This window comes from Nicotiana tabacum, chromosome 10 (genome assembly GCF_000715075.1).
Source record: "Nicotiana tabacum cultivar K326 chromosome 10, ASM71507v2, whole genome shotgun sequence".
Lineage (NCBI taxonomy): Eukaryota > Viridiplantae > Streptophyta > Magnoliopsida > Solanales > Solanaceae > Nicotiana > Nicotiana tabacum.
Genome location: NC_134089.1, coordinates 134,023,950 through 134,051,710, shown reverse-complemented (window position 1 = coordinate 134,051,710; position 27,761 = coordinate 134,023,950). Strand labels below are relative to the sequence as shown.

The 27,761-nt window shown below is 36.7% G+C and overlaps 1 protein-coding gene across 2 annotated transcripts; it reads right to left on the bottom strand.

The window, feature by feature from the left end:
• Positions 1 to 1,287: 1,287 nt before the first annotated feature.
• On the bottom strand, positions 1,288 to 3,408 carry LOC107770888 (uncharacterized). 2 transcript variants are annotated; one of them, XR_012695754.1, is made up of 2 exons: positions 3,231 to 3,367; positions 1,288 to 2,762 (listed from the first exon to the last, which is right to left on the bottom strand). XR_012695754.1 is itself a non-coding variant. In XM_075223321.1 (2 exons), exons 1-2 carry the CDS (start codon positions 3,364 to 3,366, stop codon positions 2,017 to 2,019), a joined length of 774 nt encoding a protein of 257 aa, XP_075079422.1. In that variant the 5' UTR covers positions 3,367 to 3,408; the 3' UTR covers positions 1,288 to 2,016. The 2 variants fall into 2 exon arrangements, 1 of the variants encoding a protein (XP_075079422.1); XM_075223321.1 differs by having other exon boundaries at positions 3,339 to 3,408.
• Positions 3,409 to 27,761: the final 24,353 nt, after the last annotated feature.

Genomic DNA, 27,761 nt, shown 5'->3' with positions numbered 1-27,761 from the left:
TAGCTTGTGGCTTAAAAGGAGTAGGGTGCTCGAGTTGATTTGAAATATGCCACACATAACAGAGAAAGAGAGGGAGGATCCAAAATAGAATTAAGGTACTTTTGAGTGCTGGCTTGTAACTAGAGAAGCTGTTGTCAGAGTTACTTCTCGCGGATGGACCTTAATCAATATAACATCACATCAGTAATACATAGGAGGTTCTGATCAGAAACTCTCCATAGATATATTCCGTAGAAAGAGACAATTAAAGGGAAGCAGATGAAACTTACAAAGATTACAACAAGAGTCACATGCAACAAACAATATTTGAAATGCACCAAGGTTGCAGAGCTTCTATCACATTAATCTCCAATTGGTGACACTATGGGCTTGTATGAAACGAATCCAATCATTCCAAATGAACTCTGTACCTAAGCACTTGCATGAATAACCAGCAACTAGGAACATCTATTGTAATAATACTGCAACTGAGATATCCGGAATGTCACACGAATCTCGACAGCTGACTTGGATAAATAGTTGCATTAGTGTCTGTACCTTATGGCAGAAGAAGCATATAATATACAGATTTATGTTCTTCATGGAAACCGTCACATATAACCCCCTCCCGTCCCTCAAGATGAGCAAATCCTGTATCCTACTCATGCTGAAGGATCCTCAGAAACCCAATCCAGGAGTCATAAACCTAACTACAAGTTCAGTGAATCCAATAAAAGTTGAAGCTAATACAACAAATTTCTCCACAATGAGTGTATCCAATATCAGTTGATGCTGATATAGCAAAGTTATCCATAATTGGTTATTTTATCCAGAACCCTGTCTTCCAACCTTAAAACATGATATGTTGTAAGTCAAAACTACTATATTTATACATCCAACAAAATCTAATTCAAAAAGAGATCTGAATTTAGTCTTTGGTTTCCTGCCATAATGCACTAGAGCGAGAATTCAACCATAAATTGATGATGAATAAACAGGGTCAGTAGTAACCTAGGAAGGTAAAATAATGCAAATGCCCCAGAGTCATTAGGTTTAGAAGATACACCTAAGGTGATAGGTTGGATTATATATAAATCCCCAACCATGCCCAATATATTATTTTACTAAAGATGAACTTCGCTTAATTACTTTCCAACAAATGAAGTTCACTCTCAGACAAAACGCTCACTCAATTTCTTCCAGAGACTACATTATTATAATTGAAGCAGAAAAAGAATTTTGCATATACATGAAAAAAATAGTACTAATAAATGATCACCCATGCTGAAGCATAACTAACTCAAGGAATGAAATTCCAATCCATGTAAATACTTTGATTTCATTTTCCCAAGCTCTTCAAGAACAGAAAGGCTTGTGTTTCCTTTAATGGTGATCAGAGCTTACAGCAACCTACACTTGAAGTTTCATTTCTAAGGACAAGCAAGTAGACCTAGTTTCTAAGTGTCTTGCACTATACACTCTTTTCTGCCCATAAGAAAAGGAAAACCAGATAAACAACAGTAGGCAGCCCTTTTCACATGTATGAAGTTTGAATGCTGATACAATATTTTCCATCACAACGTGGCCACAGTTATTCCAACTTGAACATCGACCTCATGAAAATCCATGAGCAACACAACGGTACTGAGGTCTGTTGTCAGCCAGTCCAAAACCGTGGCACTGATAGTCTCCCCCTGCTGACTAGAGGAAAATTACACAGCATAAGAATTCTGATCAGCTCATATGAGTTTCAAACCAGTTAAATATTTGTTCAGACTGCAAGCTGGTCATTTCATGATAAGCAAAAGCAAGATTCATTTCCTCTTGAATGTGATTCGCTATGGACTTGTCTGGGAGAATAATCTCTCTCTCCTTGACAACTGCTTTCCATTGTATAGCACGTCCATCATTTCTCATGAAACCTTTCATATCAATGAAACCCTTTTCCTGGAACAGACTATACAACTTCTCTGAGGTAGTTAGATCAAGACCCGGAATCCTATCAGCTAAGAGATTAGGTGACAATGCAAACTCCGTTCATTTGACCTCAGCAACATCAATGCCTTTTCCCTTCAAGAGTGTCAAGTATCTCTGTATTCTCCGTCTTCTCCTTTCATCTTTGGGCATGTGCACGAAAAGGGTAGGAGGGTAATTCTTCGGTGTGTCCATTTGACCAAACAATCCCTCGGCAATCATTATTGTGATGCTACTAAATCTTAAATCCGTTGCAAGGGCTGAAACGAAATATCCACCAGATGAAGCACCCAACGCTACAAGAGGCAAGCTTTGAAGCTTTTGTTTCACAATCCACCTCTCAATAATATCTTTAATAATCAACCTTTCCTCTTCAAACGACCAGCACCTCCCAGCACTAGTTACTGCAAGAACTGCAAATCTCCTAGCTAAGGCATTAAGGACGATTAGCCTTTCTTCAGGTAGACCCGCACAATTTGGGCACTTAGGTGATCTATCCCAAAAGTTAGCTGCTTTACCATTACAACCATGTGCCAGAAAGAGAATTGCCTTGGGTGAGTCTGCGTTTTGCCATATTAGATCTGTTCCATTTCTGAACTCCACAGTTGGGTCTAACTTAACCGAAGAGCTAAAGCTATTCCAATTTTGTATCAATAAACCAGATGATGAATCAGATCTTTCTCCAGTTTCTCTATACAAAATAAAAACTAGGACACAAATTAAAATGAGAAATGTAGTAATAATCGGCATTCGCATATGCTGGGCATTATTTTGTTGTTTCAGCATCCGATTTCCCCGTTTGAGCATGCCTGGAAAAACAATCAATATAATAGGATCATACATTTTAGCAGCACATCTCTAGACAACTTTAAAACAGGTCAAAATGCACGTTATCATACAAAAGAGAGCGACAAACCTAATGAAAACCCTAGAAATACATGCTTTTGGGGGGTTAAAATAAGTAACCCGAACTTCAATTTCAAATATATAGAATCATTTGTTAAATGTCATTTATTGAAATACAGAGGAACAAAAATCACATTACATTAAATAGCATGAAACCTCTTAATTGAAGAATTAGTCAGTTAGCAAAGAAGGAAAACAAACTCTCTTTTCTGTAAGGTAGAATGAATTAGTAAGCCACTTTTGCATAAAATCAAACAAGTCCCGGGCATCACATTGTCAATTGATAAAGCATGTGAACTAAGATTGCGAACACCAATATACAAACCGAATCGTTTGAATTAATACTAATGAAACCGGGTATTGTAAATTACCTTAAAGCGCTTCACTAATGATGTCTCAAATTATTCTGTGAGGTTTTAGTGCTACCGGCCAAAAACTATTCATATCAATATCAATGAAGAATGAAGAAAGCTACTTACACGCGCCACGACGCGAGTACCCGAGCATGTCGCCAACTCCAATTTTGGGACTGGGCTCCCTTACAAATATTTTGATCCCAACAAGTACAAAAGAAAAAAGGGATTTTACACAAATAGCCGTTCATATTTATTATTTATTTTTTCTAGTCATATGCATAATTTCTAAATTGATTATAAATAATTATATACATATAATACATATATCATGCCTAGTATGCCTCCACGGGCGATTTTTAATTTAAGTAGTTGAGTTGACAGCTATTTAGGTTAATTGTTCAAGAAAATACTTGGAACTCTTGCAGTTTGAACCGAGGCCCAAGTTTCATTTGTTAGCCCGAGTTTGCGGTAAGTGCACAAGCAATCATTCTTATGGTTAGGGCTACTATTTAGACTTTAGAGACTAGTCAATACTTATTTTGTCTTAAAAATTTAAACTAACATTTCTAATTTCAGGACAATTCAGAGAATTTGTATCCCGAAATGTTGAATTGAAAAACTGAAATTAAAGACACATTGACTAATTTTTAAATAGCAGCCCCTTTGAATGACTATTTGGTGTCATTTCTACCCCGAGTTTTAGTTGTTAGCCCGAGTTTAGTTACCCTCAATGTAATAATAAGATCACAACGATCTTTACACAAATAGTTGGATAAAGATTTGTGGTTTTTTTCTAGCCGGTATATATAAATTATATACTAATTATACACACGTAAATTACACGTTCATCAACTAATTTTAATTTAAGCGGTTGAACGGGCAGCTATTTAGGTTTGGAAGCTCATGAATATTAAGATACTAATAAGATCATAGGGATTTTTTCGGAGCATGTATAAAAGTTATAGATATTCGTGCGTGTGTATGACATAAAGAAAATACTTTATTTCCTGTTAAATTATGCATATTGCGTGTGCGTGTATATAGACAAATTTATCTTTTATCGATTTTATACCAACTAGCGTAAGATCTACTAAGTGCCAGTCCTTTGCAACTCATGTAGGTTACTAATTTTTCTAATTTACTTCCATGTACAGTCAACTTAATTAAAGCACCAAAGTGAAACAAAATAGAAATTATAACCCATTATACCTGGATTATCCTCTCCTTTTCTTTTGAAAGAAACACTAAGGAATCAGGGACGGCCCGACCAATTTTGTGACCTAAAGCCAAACTGTATAAGGGGTCTATTTTTCTAACTTTTTTAGATGCAAAGTTATTATTAAATTTTTATAATCAATTTCTCTTAATAAGTCTTTCTCAATTGACAATATAGCTAATTCATTTAATATCTTTGAGATAATTTTGATCTTACGTAAGGTTTTATCAATTTTAATTTTGAAACACTTTTTTCAGCTAAAGCAACGGTAATAGGAGTTATTAACATTATTCTATAAGTAATATAGGCATTTGAAAAATAGTCAAATCTTTTTATTTGATTGAAAGTATATCAATTAAATTGTTATCTTCTAATTGTACTATTTTTTAAAATATTTTTAATTCAAAAAATAAGTCTAAACTATCAATATTGGGTTGATTATTATGATTTAAGGAGTATTCAAGATGAAGCAATCTTTTTTCAAATTGATCTCCGTTTTTACCGCTAAATAGAAAATCAAAAATATTTTCATATGCCTCAAATTGTTCAAATCTATTTTAAAGTGAAAAAATAACCCTGTCTACTACTCTCTCTGATCCACAATAAATGACTTTTTTGGCTTTTATTTTGGTCCAAAATAAGTGTCCTTCTATATAATCGAGAAGGAATTAACTTTATTTTTTCAAAATTTGCCCTTATTTACATATCTCAATATGTCAAGTTAACAACATATAAATTTTAATTAAGGATAATTTAGTCAAAATACATTTTTGTTCTAGGAGTCAATATTTTCTTAAGGGGCACAACAAAGTTTAAAAAGTCATTTATTATGGACCTGAGGGAGTATGTATAAAAAGTAATGAACTATAAAGAACTCTTCGAGAGATTTTGAGATTTCACTATTAATATTCTTCTCAAATTGTTTCTTCCTATATATTACACGTTTCTTATGAAATTCGGGTTCCATATTAATTTCAAATGCAATTTTCTTGGCAGAAATCAAAGCAGTTGCAAATCCTTCATCTCTTTATTTGTTAAATAAAGAAATCAAAAAAAATCATTTCACATAAAAAAAATCTTAAAAATTTATATATAGCCTATTAGGTGTAAAAAAAATGGGGCCTCCACAAAAATGGGGCCTAAAGCAGTTGCTTTACCTACTTTATTGACGGACCGCCCCTGCTAGGGATAAGCCATGACTTAGAGAACTATGTCGACATCACTTTTCTTTTATTTCACCATTGTTTACTCTTAAAATTGGATAACAATTAAACTTATAAGTGATTTTAAAGATATGTGATTTCACTTGGCACAAAATGATAAATATGAAAATTAATGTTAGAAATTAACAGTAAAATAAAGCAAACCAATATGAAGAACACAGTACTAGAAATCCGCCAAAAATCGACCAAAAAACCGAGCAAAGTTGGTCGGTTATGGCCAATTACCGACCAAAACGCGACCATTTACGTGTGGACGGTATTTTGACGGTCGAAAAAGAATACCGACCAAAGTTGGTCGGTATTTTAATTATGTAATCAAAATATTCACCATCTGGGAATCGAATTGGGGTGTGTACTGTGACAGTATACTATTTTACCACTACACCATTGGTGCATTTTGTTTTAAGATTGTCTTTTTTTATTTATAATTTATACTCTTAATTGTATTTTCGCACGAAAATAACCGACCAAAGTTGGCCGGTTTTTAAAATGACCGGCCGAATTTACCGACCAACGTTTGGTCAATTTTTGTAATATTAATTTTTATTTATTTTAATTGAATAACTGACCAAAGTTGGTCGGTTTCTTAAAAAATAAATTTTGCGGGACTCAACGCAAAATTTATTTTCCGCATTTTTGCGTCAAAGAAAAACGATCAAAGTTGATCGGTTTCGTAAAAAAATTAAAAATTAAACTATTTTGAAAAACCCACCAATTTGGTCTGTTTTTTGACCGACCAAAGTTGGTTGGTTTTTGCCGAATTTCTAGTAGTGACAATTGTGGCCCTCGAACCAATTGAGTATGCTATTGAAAAGTATGAACTGAACAACAGAGCTTGCGAGAGAAAAAATGTAATAGATTGCCTTGTTATGCGTGAATATATGATGGTTACAAAGTAACTAGAACCCCCTTTATATAGTAGAGGAATTCTACATATGGTACAATTCTAAATATGGAAGAAAATTCTATGATTAGTTAAATGACTGATCCTGACCTGATACGTGCCGAGATTTCCATCACGATCCTTGCTCGATCATGGATATCTCGGTTTTCTGTTGTTCAACTTAATAGGCTTTCTTCGATCTCGCTCGATCTCTTTCTTTCTTCGACCTCGGTCATGGCTGGACTCGATCTTGATCAGCCATTTTATTTACGAGATCAACAATCTGTCTCTGTACCCTAGTTCGATACGATGTGAGGCCGAGCTTTGGTCTGCCACCCCATTTTTGTTAGCCATACAAAATTAGGCAAGCTAGATTTTGACTGTATACAGATAGTCCCCTCATTTTTGGAGTATAATAACAAGAAAGGAATTGAGCTTCGAACCTGTCCTCGGTGTACCATGACATAAGCATTGTGACGCAAGCGGCAGAGGTAACCGAAACGTCTCGTCGGTTCAATTTTCCAGGCATTTAAGGCACGTCAATTGTCGGTAGGCCACTACTAGTATTGAACCGCTGTGGTGAAACCAATAAATAGCCACCTTCCTCATTATTTCAAACTTTACTTCAATTTTCAACTCCTTAATCTTCATAGTTCTTCGCTTTCTCCAAATCTTTGTGTTTTCAGTTTCCTAAGTTTCTTTTCTTGTTTCTTTGCAAAATATCCAAGCGTTCTTCCTCTATTTTGTTCTTCCCCATACACAAAAATGGCTAAGACCTCTAAAACTGTCCCACATAAGGAAGCCGCTTCTTCGTCAAGGTCAGCCAGCGCTGAAGCCGCGCCGGAGCCTCCCTTGGATGACTTTGTGTCAACAAAGTGCCCCACTGCTGCCGCTTTTAAGGTGGAGAACACACCCTCGACACCAGGTCGATATGAACCAATATCGAGATACATATGTACCATTACCGATGGTCTCCTCGAGAAGGTGAAAGAGGAGTGCAACTGGGTAGGCAAAGACGTAGTAGTCCCTGCCCTTGAGGAATCTATCACCACTTATGTAGATGGGTATTTAAGTGTCTATACTTACCCCTTCATGATAGGTCCCTTAAACCCTATCAACATCGCCTTCTGCAAGAGGTACGATGTCACTCTTGGCCAAATCCATCCATCGTTCTGGAGGATCATAATCCTCATCCGATTTTGTAAACAAGATCGAGGGGTATCCTTTTACCCTCAATCATCTTATGCGCCTCTGTAGCCCTCGGCTTTATCAAGGAGGCTTGATCAAGATTTACCTTCGAGCCACCAAACCCCCGTTCTCGAACATAGACGAGACCTGAGACCATGGTTGGATGGGTCGATTTGTCTGAATAAAAACTTCAGACCTGATCCCTGCCGAGGACATGCCGTTTCTTGAAAAATGGAACATGAAGCGTAATTACCGCTTTTCCTTTGAATATCTATCTCTGCCGTTTTACTTTTCGTCTTCCCCTCATCTAAGTTTTTATGTTACAACTATGGCCGTTGTACCGGGAGTGATCCTCGACCTGAGGCAATGGGTCGAGGGATTAGGGTCACAAAAGTCTTACTCCGAGCATGTTTGGATGGAGTTATCAAAGGGCCAATATGAGTCCCATAACCATGGTAATCTTCTTTCCCTAGAACGCTTTTCATTCGGGCTTCGTTATTGTACTTACTCATCTTTTCCTTTTTGTAGGCCTAGGGAAGAATGCACCAATGAGGCCCCCCTCTGCTGAAGAAAAGACACTTCGAGTTCTCCAGGCCCGGAAAAAAAAGGCCGGCTAGGAGGTCCCGTAAGCCTAAGGGGAATCTCATCCGTGTAACTCTTGAGTTTGTCCAACACCTAAAGGACGAGACCGAAGATGAAGATGATGAAGAAGATGACTCTGGGATGGTGAATCGTGTGCGAGCTGGCACCGAGATTCAAGGAACCACTGGACCAGTGGTAGCCAAAATTGCTTTGCCCCGACCTAATGAGCCCGTACCAGAAAAAAACGAAGATGTCTTACCTCGAGGTGGGAGGGCTACCGAAGAGGTGATCGAGGCTCCCCAGAACAAAGATGATGCCTCGAAAGACCCACTTGGGGTAATAGAGATCGGAGGCTCCCCTTTGTTCCCTCCAGTTCTTGATTCGATGATACGTGATGCTCAGACTGTAGAGACTTGTCACGAGGATGGGGCCCATTGAGAGGAAGATTTTTTCCATGATTATTTTGTTGAGGTAGAACATGTCACCAGCCTGGGTGATTTGGATGTACCGAGGAAGAGCTCGAGTGAGGCTTCCTTAAGTTTTAAACTGACCAACCTATTCCCGGCCCCTAGTGTTGATCCCGGGCATAAGCGACCACTTATCATCTCAGTCCCGGAGCATGCTCAAGTTTTTTCTGCCCCTTTGGGGATGGTTAGCTATCTACGATGCTTGATCACTGAAGAGGACCAAGTCAAGATGGATGAAGTGGGAGTTGCTTGCTTGTTCAACGAGGCCCAACACGCTCCGAACCGGGTAAGTTCGAGGGTTATTCCATTATCATTTTATGACTTTGGACCGTAGATATTTCTAATGTTTTCTTCTTTCCTTGTAGGCTTCTGTGTTGCATAATGAGGCCTTTATTTGAATTCGGGAGGAGTGCAAGGCCGAGGTTCAGGGCCTTACCAAGAAATGCGATTCCTATAGGCTTCTCAGTGAGAAGTTTCAGTAAGACTTGGTGACGGCTCGAGACGGACATACTGAGATGGCCGAGCAGGTATTCTGTGTCCTTCATGATAGTGAGGATGAGTTTGAGATAAAAACTAACGATCTGATTCAGTAGGTCCGATAGATTCTCGAAAAGATCAAGGACTTTCAAAGGCAAATAGATAAAGTGTGAGCTGAGGCTAAAGAGTTTAAGGGATGTATGGACATTTTGGCCGCATAGAATGTCACGACCCAAACTGATGGGTCGCGATGGGCATAACGTATCTTTTCATATCATATTATCATAGATAATTGAACTGGAAGGCTGCCGTGAGATAAATAGAATACGACTTGTAATACCAACTTATACATAAGACATACGAGCCTATAAAACCAAAATAACCACTCGTATACTAAACATAGGCCGACAAGGCTATACAATCTTTTATGTACATAACATATGTCTACAAGCCTCTAAGAATACATAATTCTCATAAAAGGTCAGGACAGAGTCCCGCCATACCAAACAATACTCGTTTAAATCATACTAACCAAACAAGCAACTTCGAAGAAAATGGAGCCCACCAACATCTTCCGCTAAGCTGATAGCCTACTTGGAGGGCTCTCGACCTGTGTATCAGGACCTGCGGGCATGAAACACAGCATCCCCAGGCAAAAAGGACATCAGTACAAATAATGTACCGAGTATGTAAGGAATGAACACCAGTAAATAATAGACATGAGAGAAACATAAAGTAAAAGACTCGACATATACGTTTGCATAGCCCTGTGATTCATTTCATTTTTTATAATGTCATGCATATGCATATAAAAATCATACATGCCTAGGTATATGCGTTCATAAATTCATCAAGCCTCTAAGGGCATCCCATCATATTATATCAGCCACTGTGGGCAAATCATTAACGTATACCAACTGATCAGGTGGTGGTGCATATAAAACTCCATAACCTTTCCCATATACCATATATATATATATATATACACGTATATAACGTCATCTGGTCATGGGTCAATGTGCATGTATAAATGCATGAAATGCATATGAAAATACGTTAATAAAATCTCTCGGTATGTCATAAAACTATCATGAAATAAACTTTACCAACATACATATTTTTGAGACCCAAGAACAGATGATAGAATAATATGACACATGAGGAATCAAGAACATAAGTATCTCTAGTATTTCTACAAATAGAGTCATTTATGAAAGTTGTGAATTTTCTTGTTTCGTTCATGTCGTATAGATCATGTCAAAAGAAAGAAGGGTTAGCCTTAACATACATAAACCGATTCTCTTGACAATCCCTCCAACACACCCTAATTGCGACAAAACATGTAATGACGAATCGAAGTAGGGGAAAATCCGTATGATATTCTTTGAGGAAGATTGCACCGTATTCCCTTATAATCGCAAAATCTCATGTTATATAGTAAAAAATTCTCTGTACGAAATGTTTTGATGCAATAAGTTTCTATTGCATTCCATGAACTTGGCTGAAGCTTTTTGACATTAAAGCTATATAATTCAAAAGCTTTTGGGGTTTGACATGAAATGCTAAAGTTATACAATTCAAGGATTGGAATTAATGAAAAAAGGTAGTATAAAGTGATGATTAGGTACTAACCCCTCTTAATTGTGACATCTTGCAAATTTGAATTCAAGAGTCATTCAAGAATTATATATTGCTGCCACGTGGGGAAAATTTAGGCTTATCCAACATTAGCCACTTAATTTCTAAATTTTTGTTAATTCCCCATTAATCAATAATTACTCAATTATCCACATAATTAGGAATTATCTCAATTTACTTAAAATACTACTCACTTTTAATACACTTTGCATACCTTATACACCTCACTATCATGGCCATGTGGTACCTTATATAGTACTAGTCCATAAATACCGGGTATTATAGCTCGGACCATATTTTATCCTAAATTGACAAACTTTGACGAAACTCATTTTATTTGATTTGCTTGCCCTCTCACCTTTACAAATTTACTTATCCCTTGTTTGAAATAGCATAATATTTATAATTCCAAAATAATCTCATTCCCGAGCTTTCGTCGATTAACTTACGACAAAACATCAACGTACAAAAATGCGGGATGTAACATCTCATTTCTGATTTTTATATCAATTTACTTATGGCGTACTTCCACGTACGAAAACATGGGGTGTAACATCATCTCCCCCTTTGGAACATTCGTCCTCGAGTGTTGAATGACACATGGGGTATAACATCATCTCCCCCTTTGGAACATTCGTCCTTGAGTGTTGACTGACACACTTATCATTCTCATAACATATAGCTCTTGCAAATACTTTAGTACATCTAGCCGACTGTTCTGTGAATGAATCCTAAAGGCCAGGGCATTCCCCCTTTAAGCCTCTTTCTCACACCGTGACTTGTAGTTGGAATCTTTCTAATCTCGTAACTGTTTCTACCTTCTATCATGCAGCTTTTATGATTCTAACTTTGTATGTGTGCCTATGCGACTCTCCTCTTCTCTTTCCTCCAACTTTTAGCCAATCTCTAGGCTTCACTTGGTGAACATATACAAAATTATGATTTGTCCCTCTAGGCATCATTAGTTTTACTACATCTACGTAGGCCATACTATACAATAATTCTTACTTTGATTTATCATTACTGAGGTCTACTACTGAACTCCAGGTTACTCTCGTTGCTTATGCTATATGCATAAAGCTAAGCCCTTTAACGTTTCTTTATTACTGTCTATCTTAAGATTGATGGCTGAATCTCATCTCGTACTTTGCAACTTTTACCCATCCGTTGTTGATTCACCTCAACATTGATCTACAATCATCCATTGATAACTTGAAATTTCTTACGTAATATATTGCCACTAGGGCTTACGTTTCATCAGGGAACATTTGGAGTAATTTCCATAATCGTATTTCATAGTATCCTAATGTGATTCACCTTATGTGTGTGTTTCGGGGGGGGGGGGGTATTTTAATCCTGTACAATTCATGAAATCCTCTTTTTTCTTCAAATCATTACTCAATCGAAGGCCCAAATGTCATTCTTTATCTACCACAATTACACCACCATCTCTTTCAAATGATATTAGTGTTAGACTCCTTTGAGTTCATTCAGGCTATACTGAGCTTTCTATAACTTATAGAAACCATTAGCTCGCTTGTTTTCATGGGTTTAATCTTGAGGACTTATCCATTCTCGTCACTTTCTCACTCGCCCTTTTGTATCCTTACTCCTACCTTCCTAAAATCTTGTCGCTTTGCCATACTTAAGCTTGCGACCTACCCATATCTATTTATATTACTCGCAACCTCCCTTTAACTTGCTTGCATCATAGGTTTCCTTATGTCATTTTGGAATATCAAGCGAGACATCACATCGTATCTAACTCTTTTTTACTATCTTAATTAGCCTCCTCGATACATAGAAACCATAGGCTGGAAGACATGCCACTAACGATGCCACCATTATTCCTGGATACTGAATCCCCGCGCTACTAGCCTTCTATCCAAAGTATGGACTATTCACACCCTCCTACATTTGAGTATCGCGTACGTTGTTCACCTTTACCTTACTTACCTTACAATCTTGCATCACATCTTGTATCTCTTTCATGACCTTCCTTCTACATAGGTATAATTCACATCCATAACTTGAAGTTTTATTATTATACTTGCACCTATGGTGTATACATAATCCAGTGAGCGCTTCATACTGACTTCTTATGAGGCTGGTATTCTTCTGGTGCCCTTATAGAATATGGCTATTGTACTATCTCTGTTGTACCTCTAATATTTTAGAGTGATCCTGTAATGTTCTCAATCATGAGATCCATAATTTTCTGATTCCAATAATCAGACTCCTGATTTACTTAGTTGATGTAACTCTTTAGTTTTCTCTTCCCTTTGATCAACCTTCATGTAGGCTTAAGCTATCTTCCGATCTATGTCTCATGGTATTAGTTATTTTGTTTAGCCTCTCATGGGTGCTGAGGAATATGTATGATACAATTCTTTAATAATTTAATCCTTCTTTTATTACCTGGGCTCAATTCTTTCTTTTAACTTATACCAGAATTTTCTACGACTGTATATGTTGCATGTATAAAACTCCGAACCCTTAAGTGCGCTCACAACGTAACCAACTCTGGATCATTGATCGAATAATTTCTTTCGTTCCATCTTAGCTTTCTTTCAACGTAAGCTATTACTTTTTCTGGTTTTTCTGCCCCCTTGTTGCGTCCATACTTAGCTTATCTTAGTGCCCACACATGCTAGAGTTTCTGTGCAACTCATATGATCTCGAATATTACTTTTAATTTTACTTCCCGTTCATTATCTCAAATATTACTTTTAATTTTACTTCCCGTTCATTAGCCACGGTAGGTGCCACTTTCCTTTGGAGATCTTACAATATTGTTGTGAGACTGTTGTTACACGACCATTTCCTCTTTAGGTCGTTGTGCTTAAGTTGAAGCCTTTTTCCTTATTTTCTCAGCTAGTCTTTCGTTGTAGTACTTAGGGAGAACCCTTGACCCTTGTAAAGCTGTGAGCTTATTACGGACCTTTTGATGTCCTTCCTTGCCTATAATTATTCGTAGTTGCTTACCTTCGTGCCCTTGTGCTTGTAGGGTTGCTTTTGAACTGACATTTTGATTGCCTTCCCAGTGGCACTTTCTTTTATCCCCGTAACACTCATACGGTACCTTTAACTATCCTGACTCCTATTTGAATATATCTCAAGTATTATAATGACATTACTGCGACGCTGAATTCTCCATGCTGGGGTTTACTACATTCATCTTGCATGATTTACTGATTTGTCCGTAACTTCTTGTCTAGTCATGACTAGGCTCTTCCTGAATCAACTACTAATTATTCATCGACCCATTCTCATATCCATATTCTGCGTAATCTTTCTTGGGTTATTTCCTTGTGTTAACTTACCTTACATGTTGGCTCTTTATCTATCAATAATATCCCGGGTAGGAACCCTTACTTCCCTCTTTTTTTTGATATCGTGCTTACATAATGTCTTGGAATCATAGCATATCTATAACATTTGGATAAGCACAATCTCATCCCTTTCTCATTTTTATCGCATTCTTCCTTTATCATTCCATATTCCTCCCTTTAGGGGAGTACTAAGATTTAGAGCTACAATGATATACCTATAGATGTTTTACCTCTTTATCTTTGTCGTCCTTTCACATTATTGATAATCCTTACTCGCCTTGCAGTAATCTTTCTGCACCAGGGATAACGAAATTCCTTACTCACCAGAGTGACTCTTAGTGTAACTGGCACACACAGTCTCTTAAGCTTAACTTTGCTCACATTGCTTGCTTTATGGAAGCGTCTTCCTGAATGACTTTTAAAGGTTATTCTTCTATCGTCCATTCCATTATCGTCTGAACGCAATCTCTGAAATTCTCATGATACCGACTATTATCAAGTTCATTCAGTCCCTAATTCATGTTTAGTTTATTTTGTTCACCAGCCCATACTGATTTCTAGTACTCTGGGGTCTAACTTTTCCTTCTGGCAGTTGCGTTGGAGTCCCTAGCCTGGCACCTCTCATCTTTTCCTTCCCTTGACTATAGGCAATGCAATACTGTCATTTTATCATTTTTTTTCTACCGTTGTCATCTAGGTGTCACATTTTACTCATAATGCTTCATTAATTCTCTTTTTATTTCCCACTAACATTTAGGTCTATCACTTTATTTCAAAAACTCGAACAAGATATTCTTTTGCTCTTAGCTCCCCTTGCCCCACCCATTAGCTCTTCGAATTGCCTAAAATTCTCTCTCTACTAGGGACAAGAGCCATACTAAGATAATATTTATCCCTTCCAGGCTTCCAATGCCTGTGAACACCTAATTTTTGCCATACATGAAAATAACTCCTAAAAATAGACCAAAATAATTTTAATTGATTTTTAGGAGTTGTTCTTTATTTAGTTGCATTTCATGTATTTTTAATATTTTAAAATCATAAAAATTATCACGTTTTAATTTCATGCCATCTTAGGTTCAATTTGCATGTAGGAATTAATTTTATTAAGCAAAAATCACAAAAAATGGTCATTTTTACATATTTAGATTTTAGCCTTTAAAATTAGCATTTTTTCTTTAGTTTTAAGTCAATTAGTTATTTTAATGTTAAAAATAGATAAAGAATTTTAATTTCTATAAAAGTAGATTGATTTAAGATTTTAATTAATTTAATTAGAATTTAAAACCAAAGAAAAGAAGAAAAAAAAGAAAAAACAAAGAAAGGGGGGGGGGGGGTTGGTTTAATTTCGGACTGAGCCAATTTTCATGTCCCAGTTCCTTCAAAATCCACCCAATTCCCACACACAACCCAAGCTCATTCCCCTTTACCCTTATATGATAAAAGAAGCTAACCTAGACCTAAGATATAACATCAGATAGAGACCTAAGAGAGAGGACCCCTTCCCCTTAGAAACCCAGAAATTGACACATCCTCTCTGACTTCCTCTTCAACCCATCATCATGTTCAGAGGCTAAAAACCAGAGAATCAAGAGGACCCTCCCCCATTTCTAAGAAACAATGGCGCAACACCTCCCCTCATGGCTTCTTCTTCATTTTCTCCAAACCACAACCAAAAGAAGAAGACTCCACATCTCAAAAAAAAACCTAGATGCAGCCGCATCTCATATGCAAAACACACACACACACACGCTCACGAGAGAGACAAAAAATCGGGACAGAGGGAGAGGTGGAGAAACAGAAAAATTTTGAGGAGTTTCAGAAGAAAAAGTAGGGTTGGGGTTTTATTTTGTTTTTTTCCAGTCTTTTCTAGAGATTTGGGGCATTTCTCTTCAAATTTTTGATTCTCCTCTTTAGAAATGTTCTAAATTTGTTCCTTTTGATTTCTGAAAAACTAGAAAAAATATATAAAAAAAATGCTTTAATCTTTCAGTTTCTACTATTCATTCCTGGTTTTGATTTTAAGATGAAACTTAGTTGAAGTTCAATTTTTGCTTGTCGTTGCTGCCTGAGGTTCGCCGTTTGGGTGTTTCGAGTTCCTGATTCCAGTTTTGAATTAGTTTTGTTTCTGCCTCGTTTGTTTGCTACTGGACGCATGGATTCCGGCGCCAGACTTACTTGTATTAACTTCTGAACAAGTTTAATCAAGAATTAAATTCAGGTTCATCTCGTTTCCCTTCTGTATTTCTGTGTTGTTAAGCTTAATATGACGAGGGCCATTAAGAGATAAGTTAAGTTCACTGTGATGGTTGAGGATTATTGATTGCTTTCAGATTATTTTATGTCACCTTGGTTACCTTTTCTTCTAATTAAATCTTAGAGTTGGAAGATAGATGAAGTTTGTTTGGGTTTGAATTCCGGTACCGTTGACGTACCGAGTTTGTGTATGAGTTTAGAGTTATCTTAAAATGACATGCTTATTGGAATAGGATTACGTGAATAAAGTTTTCAATCAAACTTTTGTGAGTTTTTTTAGGTATAATGAAATGATCATATTTGCTTCAAAATTAATGTACCACTATTTTGATCTTTCGGTCTATTAAAAGTGAAGTATAATATTTCAGCTATTTTTGTTTCTTTAAAGGCTAGAATTCAGTTTTTGTTTGAATAGGTAAAATGAGATTAATGGACTCTCAATGTGTAGTGATTTAGTCACCTGCTCTAAGATTGAGGAAATATGATTAAGTCACTTCATTCTAGTTCTTGTTAAATGCTAACCCAAAATAATGGATTGCTGGTCATGACTAAGTTATGTCTGATTGCCATATAAGGTGTTAGAGGATTAATGTACGACACATGATGTGTATGTCTTCTATTCATAGTTTAAAGCTGTATTTTCAATGTGAAACCCGGCTAGTTTAACAATAATCTCAAAGATTAGAAAAAATTCAAATGCACTAGTTTCTTTAGGCGCGTTGTTAATAATAAATCATTATGATTATGGGTACGGTTTTCGTGACATAGTTACGATGCCTAATTCCAAAACTCGGCTGTGCATTTTATGTAACCCGACCATAAAAACCTCGAAATAATAAAATAAACATGTCGCGAACCGCGGGTGCATTTCATGTAGCGTGGTTTGCGGTGTGTTCCAAAACGGCAAGTATACGACAATCATAACTTATTCAATAAATAATTCCATAAATCCTAAAAGCGGTTATAAAGTTTAAAAAATGTACAATATGTTTAAAACATGTAATAAATCAGATAATGAGGCCAATTATTAATAGTTAAGCGACCGTGCTAGAACCACGGAACCCGGGAGTGCCTAACACCTTCTCCCGGGTTAACAAAAATCCTTATCTAGAATTTCTGGTTCGCATGCTTTTAAATAAAATCGAAAATTTCCTCGATTTGGGATAAACCGGTGACTTGGGACACCCAAATAAATTATTCCAAGTGGCAACTCTAAAAATTAAATAAAATAATCTCATTTCGATTAATGTCACTTTAATTGAAAAAACTCCCTTATATCCGCTCTCGGATGGTAAAAAGGAGGTGTGACAGCTTTGGCGACTCTGCTGGGGACAAGAACCCAGAACTTTTTGGTTCAGGGTTCAAGAATTCGAGCTTAAAATAACTGTTATACTTGGATTTATTTATTATCTGATTTGTACATGTTTGAGCCTAATGTACTAAATGTCGCTTTTTACCGCTTTGATGTTGCTTGAGCTGTATATAAACTGTTATGAAACTCTCTTCTATCTGAGTCTTCTAAATCATCTGGGAAGCGTGCACTTCGTGTGGCTTCTTTTCTGCTAGAGTCATATCCCAATTTTAGAACGAGGTTCGGATAAGTTGCAAAGCTGGTGAAACTTCTGTATTCCCGGTATGCTACCCCCCTCGGCTCGAGATGTCCGCTTAGGTAAGCAAGGTTTACAATAATACACCCAGGTTTTTAAACCTAGAATAACATAGCCTCATGTCGGATCCCTAGTAGGTACGTTTGTTTGCATCACATGCATATGACTTTGGGGACTCAACATAGGGGTTGGGTCCGTCTAGGACAGGTGTACCCACATTAAAAGATGATCCTGATGCATCTTACTTGCTACTTGCGCATCTGTTTATTTCCGCTTGCATGTTGACCGGCTTTAGAATAGTGAAAGAAAAAAAAACAGTAATAGTGAGGTAGGTATTTGAAAATCCTGAAACTCTGCCGAAATTCTAAAAAAAAAAAGAAAAAAAAAGGTCATTTCAGAATGAGCCAAAATTTTCAAGTGCCATATTTCCCTTGTTCCGTCAAAATTGACCAACTACGCGGGTGTGATTCTCACCGGATGTGAGATACGTAGGCAAACCTCATCGGTTCCGACCCTAATTTTCAAAAATCCAAAAATATTTTCCTTTAGTTCCTTCTTTAGAAATCTTTCCTTATAAAATTAAAAAAAAAGAAGTTTTCTTTTCAACTCAAAAAAATAGTTTCCTTCTTTATAAAGTCTTTCATACGAAAAAAGAAATAAATAAAAATAAAAATCAATAAAAAGCAAATCCAAAATACGGATTTCCTTTTTTTTGAAGTATTTTTCCTAAAAAATAAAAAATAAAAAATAAAAAAATTCTTTTCCTTGTTTAAAAGTCTTTATTTCGTAAATATCATAAAAAAATTGAAAAATTGAAGTAAAAAAAAAATAATTTTTGTTTTTCTTTAGTGGTACTTTTGTAAATTAAAAAAAAACTCAGAAATCCAAAATATTTTCTTAAAAGCCCCTCTTTCGAAAATTAAGAGGCAACATCCAAAATTCAAAAATATTTTCTTTCTTCTTTAGAAAAAGAGATAACAAATGAATATTCCAACAAAAATATTTTCTTTTTACTTTTGAAATTCCCAAAGTTCAAATCAAAACAAAAGAAATTTTTAGAAGTTTTTCTTTCAAAAAGTCCAAAAAAAATCAAAATAAAAAATCCAAAAAAAAAATATATATTTCCTTTCTTCTTTTAAAGCATTTCTTTCGAAAATTCCAAAAAAATAAATAAATAACAAAAACAAAAAAATATGTTTTCCTTTTGCTTAAAGCTTTCATGGTTTAAGTTTTATAAAAGTAAATAAAAAAAGAGTTAGCTTACTTACTCCATTCCCAATCTTTCCGAACTACGCAAAGATCTAATTCATACGGCGTCATAATACATAGGCAATCCCCATCGGATTCGATCATAAAGATAAATTAATTGAGTGAAAAATAATCTGAAAAAAAAAACAAGAAGGAAAACAAATTGAGTGAAAAAGAAAGAAAAAGTGCAAAAACAAAAACAAAAAAGAGAGTGCCAAAATAAAAGAGCGACAGAAACAAAATCAAAATCAAGAGTGATTAGAGAGGAACAGAAATGAAGAAAAGAGGTACAAAGTGAAAATGATTAGTTAAGGCCGGATGAAACATGCAACCGTTCAAACACATGGTAGAAACGTTTAACTATTTAGGTGCATTGCATCCAAATGTGCGATTTCCTATCTGTTAAGCGTCTCAAAACTAACAAGGTTGCTGGGTGTGCAAATTAACCAGGTTCTGTTCAGGTGGTTGGTTTTGTTGGTAATTTGGCTTTCATCCTTACTTTACAAGATCCAAAGGAAAGGTTCATATGGCCTCTGAAAGCCATCTTCAAATCATCGATCCTAAGGATAGCCCAGCACCGGTTATTCCACAACCAGAATCAGCAGCTGCTGAAGAGAATAGGATGTTGCGTCTCCGCATATTGGAAATGTGGGACACCTGGTCTAACGGTAGGGAACCACCTAGTGCAATCCCTAGGTTCCCTGAGTTGATCCCCAGGTCAGGTGAGGTTACCAACGCCTCAGTGCCCAACCCGCTCATCCCATGCAGGAACCCTCTAATGCCCTCGAATGATCCTAGCATGCCTTTTGTGGTTTACCCCCAGGCACCAGCTTCAAGGGCATCGCCTCAAATGTTCACCTTTCAGGGTCCACAGCTTCAATCAGAAATAACATATGTGACTTCGTACTCTTTCACTCAACCTCCGCAATATGATCTCTCGGGGGAGCAAAAAAAGGTTGTTAAAAATCCCGAGCAAGAGGAAATGGCTCGGAAGATGAAGAGCCTGGAATAAAGCCTGAAAAGCATGCAAGGTCTGAGTGGCCAAAAGAGTGTCTCATATTGTGACGACCCAAAGGGTCATCACCGTAGTTCTTCCTTGTTCCGCGCTTCCGAGGCCTTGAAAACCTCGCTTTTAGTTGCCTCGATTTGTGTGCGCAGTCCGGGCGCGTAGCCGGAAAGCTTTTATGTTGAAATATGCGAATTATGTGAAAAATTTGATGAATTTTGATATTAATATGCATAATATTGACTTCGGTCAACATTTTGGGTAAACGGACCCGAACCTGTGATTCGACGGTCCCGAAGGGTCCATAGAAAAATATGGGACTTGGGCGTGTGCCCGGAATCAAATTCCGAGGTCCCAAGCCCGAGAAATGAATTTTTGTGTGAAATTGTTCTCTAAAATTAATTAAGGAAAAGGAAGAAGAAAATTGATCAGAAAACTGTGGTATCAGGCTCGTATTTTGGTTTCGACGCCCGGTACGAGTCTTAAATATGTTTTAAGCACTATCTATAAAGTATGGCTAAAAACGGACGTCATATGACGTGTTTCGAACTTAAAATGGGGAATTTGAGTTTTATGGAAGTTGAAAGAAAATCATGTGTTTCGAGGCTTGATCCTATGTATATGATGTCATTTTGGCGATTTGATCGCACGAGTAAGTTCGTAAGGTGTATTAGCGATCATATGAATGTTTGGTTTGGAGCCCCGAGGGCTCGGGTGAGTTTTGAGTGGGGCCCGAAAGGTCTTAGACATTAAAAATGCAGGTTCAGATATTGCAGGCCCCAGTGCGGTCGCAGCCATTTCCGCGCGGTCCGCGCTGGCAGCCACGCGGCCGCGATGCTTTTCTGTGCGGTCCGCGTGGTGGGGTTCAGAGGGTCGACCAGCGCGGCTGCGCACCAAATCAGTGCGGTCCACGCCGGGTGGGTTCAAAGAAAGCCCACTTCTTCCCTCCCTTGGCGCGACCGCGATACATTTCTGCGTGGTCCGCGCCAGCCCCCAGCAAAAATATATATATTCGGGATTTTCAGTCATTTTTCCACTTTTCAAAAACCCAAAACCTAAGAGGCGATTTTCCAAACAACTTTTCTTCTCCAAAACGATTGATAAGTGATTTCTAACTTAATTTCTTTATTCCTTGACATCTTTTAACATGATTTCAAATTCAAATCAAAGATTTTCATGGGGGAAATTGGGTGTTTTGGGTAGAACCTAGGTTTTCTACAAATTGAGAAGTTGGACCTCAATTTGAGGTCCGATTTCAAAATAAATCATTGGATTCGTGGAGAATGGGTAACCGGGCTTTGGTCCGAACCTCGAGTTTCGACCACGTGGGTCCGGCGGTATTTCTGACCATTTTGGGAAAAAACCTTGTAAAATTTATTTTCATGCATGGGGAGTAATTCATTTAGTAACTATTAATGTGATTAAGTAACTTATGACTAGATTCGAGCGGATTGGTGGTGGAATCAAGAGGTAAAGCTATACTAGAAGCGTGAGTTGAGTTTGGAGCATTCGAGGTAAGTGTTTGTTCTAACTTTGGCTTGAGGGAATAGGATTAGGATGTTATTTGCTACTTGATAATGTGGAGTACGGTGTATAGGCATGGTGACGGTTATCTATGCACCGAAGTCTAGCATGACCGTGAGTCTTAATTGCTTTTAATTCGAATAACGTGACACAATCTCCTTGTTTATTTGATGAGTTTCATATAATGTGAACGGTTGAGGTAAAATTGTGATTGGTGTACTTTTGGGAGCGTTAGCTCGAACATGAATGTGTTAGTTGAGGAAAAAGGTATTTGAAAAGAGAATGTGTTGTGATTGTCGCACCTCCTTTTTACCGCGCCCGCGGGGCGCGTGGGGAGTTTTCTCCAATTAAAGGACAGTCGAAACGAGATTTATTTAATTATTTAAGAGTCGCCACCTGGGAATTTTAAGGCGTCCCAAGTCACCAATTTTAATCCCTGAATCGAGGAGAATATGACTCTGTTTATTATTCTGCGAACCAGAAATCCTGAGTAAGGAATTCTGTTAATCCGGAAGAAGGTGTTAGGCATTTCCGAATTCCGTGGTTCTAGCACGGTCGCTTAACTGTTTTTATTATTGACTTAATTATCTTGATTTTATTAAATACATTTTTTGTTACGTGATTTTTCTACCGCTTTTACTTATTGTGATTAAGGACCCTTCTTTGAATCGAATTACGCGTACGTATATTCGTGTTATAAATTTAAAAATGCGAAATTGTGTCACGCGTACGTGTACACAATAACTTTTGATAATATATTTATTAAACAATCATTTTTTCGAAATTGTGTCGAATCAAGAATTTTTGTTTTTCTTAAATAATGAACCGCACATCTCGGGTTTTTATGAAATTAATTTAACGCCTTTAGAAAAATCCTTTTCTTAAATATTCGCTCGAAATTGCGCGTACGCATAATCCGAATTTGCTTTTAAAATATAATCAGGGTACGCGAACGCATCCCTAATTGCACAAAATATTTGTAATGGTATTAGGGACTTTCCAGAAATTGTTTAATATATTCATATATTTTTTATGTGAAAATCATGAAAAACTCCCATTTTAGAGGCCTATAAATTCTTTGAAAAGAATTCGCAATCTATTAAAGGCTGCCCGTCGATTATAAATTCCGAGTATAAATTATATTCATTCCAACTATTCAAATTCAAAGAGCAGAATAAAAATATGATTAATACTATATTTTTTTTAACAAATATGACATATATATATATATATATATATATATATATATATATATATATATATATGCCAAAGAATAAATTGCATATGAAACTGAAAAGGAATGATTCATAAAGGAAGGAAATATTTTCCAAGAATTTTCATTATTTACTTAGTGCAAATTCTATTTCTAATTACCATTGATATAAAGTATGGCAATTTATGCTTGTACATCTCGTTTCATTCTCATATACTCGCTTTTAATCTAATAGGCCTAATTACTTATTTAAGATGGTAAATAGGCATCAAATTGATAAGAAAGAGAATTATAAATCGATTAATAATATTGCCTTACATGTGACATAGTTTGTATGTCTAAAACATTCATAACACTTTAACATCATAATGAGCCATAACAACTCCACTTACCATCCACTAATGGTTCTATAGATACCTGTTATAGTGCCACATAAGAACGTACAACTTATATCATTCCTTCCACAACTAAATCAGATTATCAGAATAAACTAGCTATATGGTTTTGACATTTTCACGCTATTCTTTATTCAACTAACAACGTCACAAGGCCTAGTTAATGGCCAATCTTTATGTCATGTTTCCTACCTTGACAGTTCAAACATGACTAAACTAATGAGATGAAGGGCTAACATTATTACAAAGCTTTATACGAATTTCAAGGTAAGACAATTAACTCATAGCTATCAAATTGAATTCACTACTAATTAACTAACATGAAACAAAAAATGAAATTTAAAATGATGAACGTGGACAAATGGAAAACAGAATTACAATTCGAACTTCATTGATTAGTCATGTTGAATCTCTTTCCAACATAAAATTTAAAAGACATGTACCTGAAAATGAAGGTAGAAGGAGTAAATTTCAGCAGTAGCAGCAATAACAAAATCAGTAGAATGTACCGATAACACAGCAAGTCTGAACAAGAATAGGATCCGAGGAGCCCAGATGCACAGTAACAGGATTTTTGGGAAAACTTTCAGATTTAATCCAAGTAATATCAAACAAATAGACCCGGACAGATCCAAAGAAAAGTATGTTTCTGATTTTCTTTTCTGTTTCTATATCTGTTTCTGTTTTTCTTTTTCCTCTTCCTCTTCAGATTCCAAGAAGAATCTGATTTTTCTGCTGGATTTTTCTCTTTTATCTCATTCTAGGTGTATTTTCTTAAATTCTCTTTCAAAATCTGTTATGAAGTCTCTCTAAACTCTCTTCTCTGTCTAACTGAAAACTCCTAAATCAGATTTTTCTTCTTCCAAAATCTCCTAAAAAATCTCTTTTTCTGAAACTGATCCCTTCCTTTTAAATCTGTCCCTATATTTATACAGGTATGCCCCCTTTCTTTTAGTGCTACCTGGACCTTTTCTCTTTTTTTTTAAAAAAATCAGAAAAGTTCCATTAAAACTACTTTTGAATACTTTATATGATCCTAACCTGATTTTAAACAGCCCCATTACCCTTTGTTTCCCATTATCACTTCAAATAATAGCCACTAACTTTTCACTTTCAGCCCATTATGCTATCATGTTATCCTCATTGTTCTATCCCAGAAATGTCCCTGACCTACTGTTTTCTACTGGTATTGCTGTCTTAGATTTTAACAAGTTATCTGAATTAAAACTTGTCTAGCAGCTATCAACCAATTCCTAATGATTAACCTCTTAATACAATTGTATTTACCCAACCTTTGTGAACTTGAATTCAGAACTAACATCATAACAACATTATACTGAATTCAGCCTAATAATTCAACTGAACTCAGCTTTTGAACTAAGATCAAACAAACAGGAGCATTGTCAATATATTGACAATGTCCTGAACTTAATGTTCAGAAAACAACATATACAGCATACATTTGAATTCACTGATTCACAAACAAACATGATTTAATTGACGAGTATTAATCAGTTGACTATTTACAACATTTGTCCATAATCAGTCTAAAACAATAGAAGCCAGACTGTTTCATTCAGCATTTTCAGAAATGAAAATTCGTAATATAACTAATCGACGAACTTAATCGAGTCGATTACACACATTGTAATTAGTCACAACCAACAGAAACAATTCACATTCGGATCAAGTAGATAGGTAGGAGACAGAAATGACAGAATTAATCAAAACAAAATATGAAAAATTAACAAGTTATTAAACAAACGAAAATACATACAGAATACACAAACAGAAATAGAAAAGTACCTCTGAATTTTAATCAGACTCGAACTCAACTTGGCTTCGGATTTGTTTGAAATCAAACAGACCTTAGTCGAAGTATTTTCCACTGAAAATACTTCGACTAAGGTCGATTAAACCTCAATCTTTATTCAATCTGGACAGAATCCAAAAGTTTGGTATTTTTAGGGTTCTTGAAAGTTCGATTTGGGATTTAACCATTTCTGGTCAGATTCGAGGAGAACCAAATATGATACAAGGGTGAGGGTAGCCTAGGGGTCATTTGGTGTCAACTTAAAACGGATCTGAGTTTGTTCTTGTTTGGTCCGAATCTTCAAAAGAAGATTCGAGAAGCTCGGAACTGATTCGAGCCAAACAAACTTCAGATCCATAACAAGGCATGCTAGGAGGTACTATGGTGTTATTTTGGAAGCCATTGGAAAGGATAAGGTTTTCAGGCCAACCTTCGATTTAAGATTCGAAGAGTTGGGGCCTGATTCGAAGGAAACCAATGTTAGATCTGTGTAGAGGATGTTCAGGGGATTCTATGGTGTTATTTTGGTGACCGGCGGCGTTGATGCCGCCGGGTTTCAGGCGGTGGGATCCTAGGGCGGCTAGGGTTAGGAGTGGGGGTTTGGGGGACGATGATGAACAGTGTAGGAGGGGGGGTGTTCAGTTAGGGGCCGGGGTAAGGGTTTGAGACTTATATAGGGGTAGGGTGGATTGATATTGTCCGTCCGATCAAGTAAGATGAAGGGCCAGGATCAATTCATTAAACCAAACGATGTTGTTTGGTTTAATGCCAGGGTCGGCTGAGTCGGGTCACTGGATCGGGTTACTGGTTACGGGTAAAAGGGGTGAGATCTTGACCGTTGGTTGGATTTGATCCAACGGTTTCTGAGAAGACACGACCAAACGCTGTCGTTTTGGTTCGTCTGGTTTGGACCGGACCTGGGCTAAAGGATTGGGCTGTGGGGGGTTAAAATGTTTTGGGTCTGGATTTTAATCCAGGTCCGATTTTGTATATATATATATATATATATATATTTTCATTTTTTCTAATTTAAATTTTTAATATTAACTATAAAATAATTTTAACTTCACAAAAATATATTAATTACTCTATAACAATTATTTAACACATAGACAAAACATCAATCATACAGTGGAATATTTAAAATAGAACGATTGCATATTTTTTTGTGATTTTATTTAAATTATCTTTTAAATGCATAGTTAAATCCTATATGCATGCAATATGTATTTTATTTTATTTTTTTCATTTTATTATGACAATGTAAACACTTACGGACATAACACAAGTATTTAACACCACACAAATTCAAAAAATTACACAGTAAAAGAAATTTATTTTATCTTTTGATTTATTTTGGAGTAGTTTTTCGTAAGGCAAAAATCACGTGCTCACAGCTGCCCCTCTTTGTGCGGAAACTCGAAGAGTTTTCGTGCAAAGATAAAGTGAGCGGATACGAGCGATTTTTTGCCCGTTCGAATACTCCGTGGGAAGCATTTTTAGAAAGATTTGACCGAACCTCTGCTTCAAAGGTTTCCTACATATCCTTGACTATAAAGGAATCAGGTCAATGTAGTTCGGGAATTTTGGGTAGCTGGGACTACCGTGGGACTGTGATGTTACTGCTGCTTCGTGCTGTTTTTACTGCTTGCTGACCTCCTTATTACACCTTACTTTAAAGGAAATACAAAAAGCTAAACTAGACTATGATACATGAATTATAAAAATCTTATCTAGATCATGCCCTTGCGTTTCTTGTTGTCTTGATATCTTGGTGACTCTTGGGCATTTGGCTTATTCCGTATTCCTTTTGGAACTCTTGTTGTTTCTTGCTGGGGATTCTGTTGGACTCCTCTGCCTTATTGATTCTAAGTGTGCTCCTTTATCATATGAGCGGGCTTTTGATTTCACCACTTCAATTGTATTCCCTCGTTCCCCAGGTGGGTGCCTTGGCTGTTTCTTTTCTTTCTTCATCCTCATTCTCCAGGCACCCTTACTTCTTTTTAACTTCTTCATCCTCGTTCTCCAGGTGGACGCCTGACTTCTTTTTTTTAACTTCTTCATCCTCGTTCTCCAGGTGGACGCCTGACTTCTTTTTAACTTCTTCATCCTCATTCTCCAGGTGGACGCCTGACTTCTTTTTAACTTCTTCATCCTCATTCTCCAGGTGGACGCCTGACTTCTTTTTAACTTCTTCATCCTCATTCTCCAGGTGGACGCCTGACTTCTTTAATTCTCATCCTCATTCTCCAGGTGGACGCCTGACTTCTTTAATTTTCATCCTCATTCTCCAGGGGGACGCCTGACTTCTTCAATTCTTCATCCTCATTCTCCAGGTGGACGCCTGACTTCTTCAATTCTCATCCTCATTCTCCAGGTGGACGCCTGACTTCTTCAATTCTCATCCTCATTCTCCAGGTGGACGCCTGACTTCTTCAATTCTTCATCCTCATTCTCTAGGTGGACGCCTGACTTCTT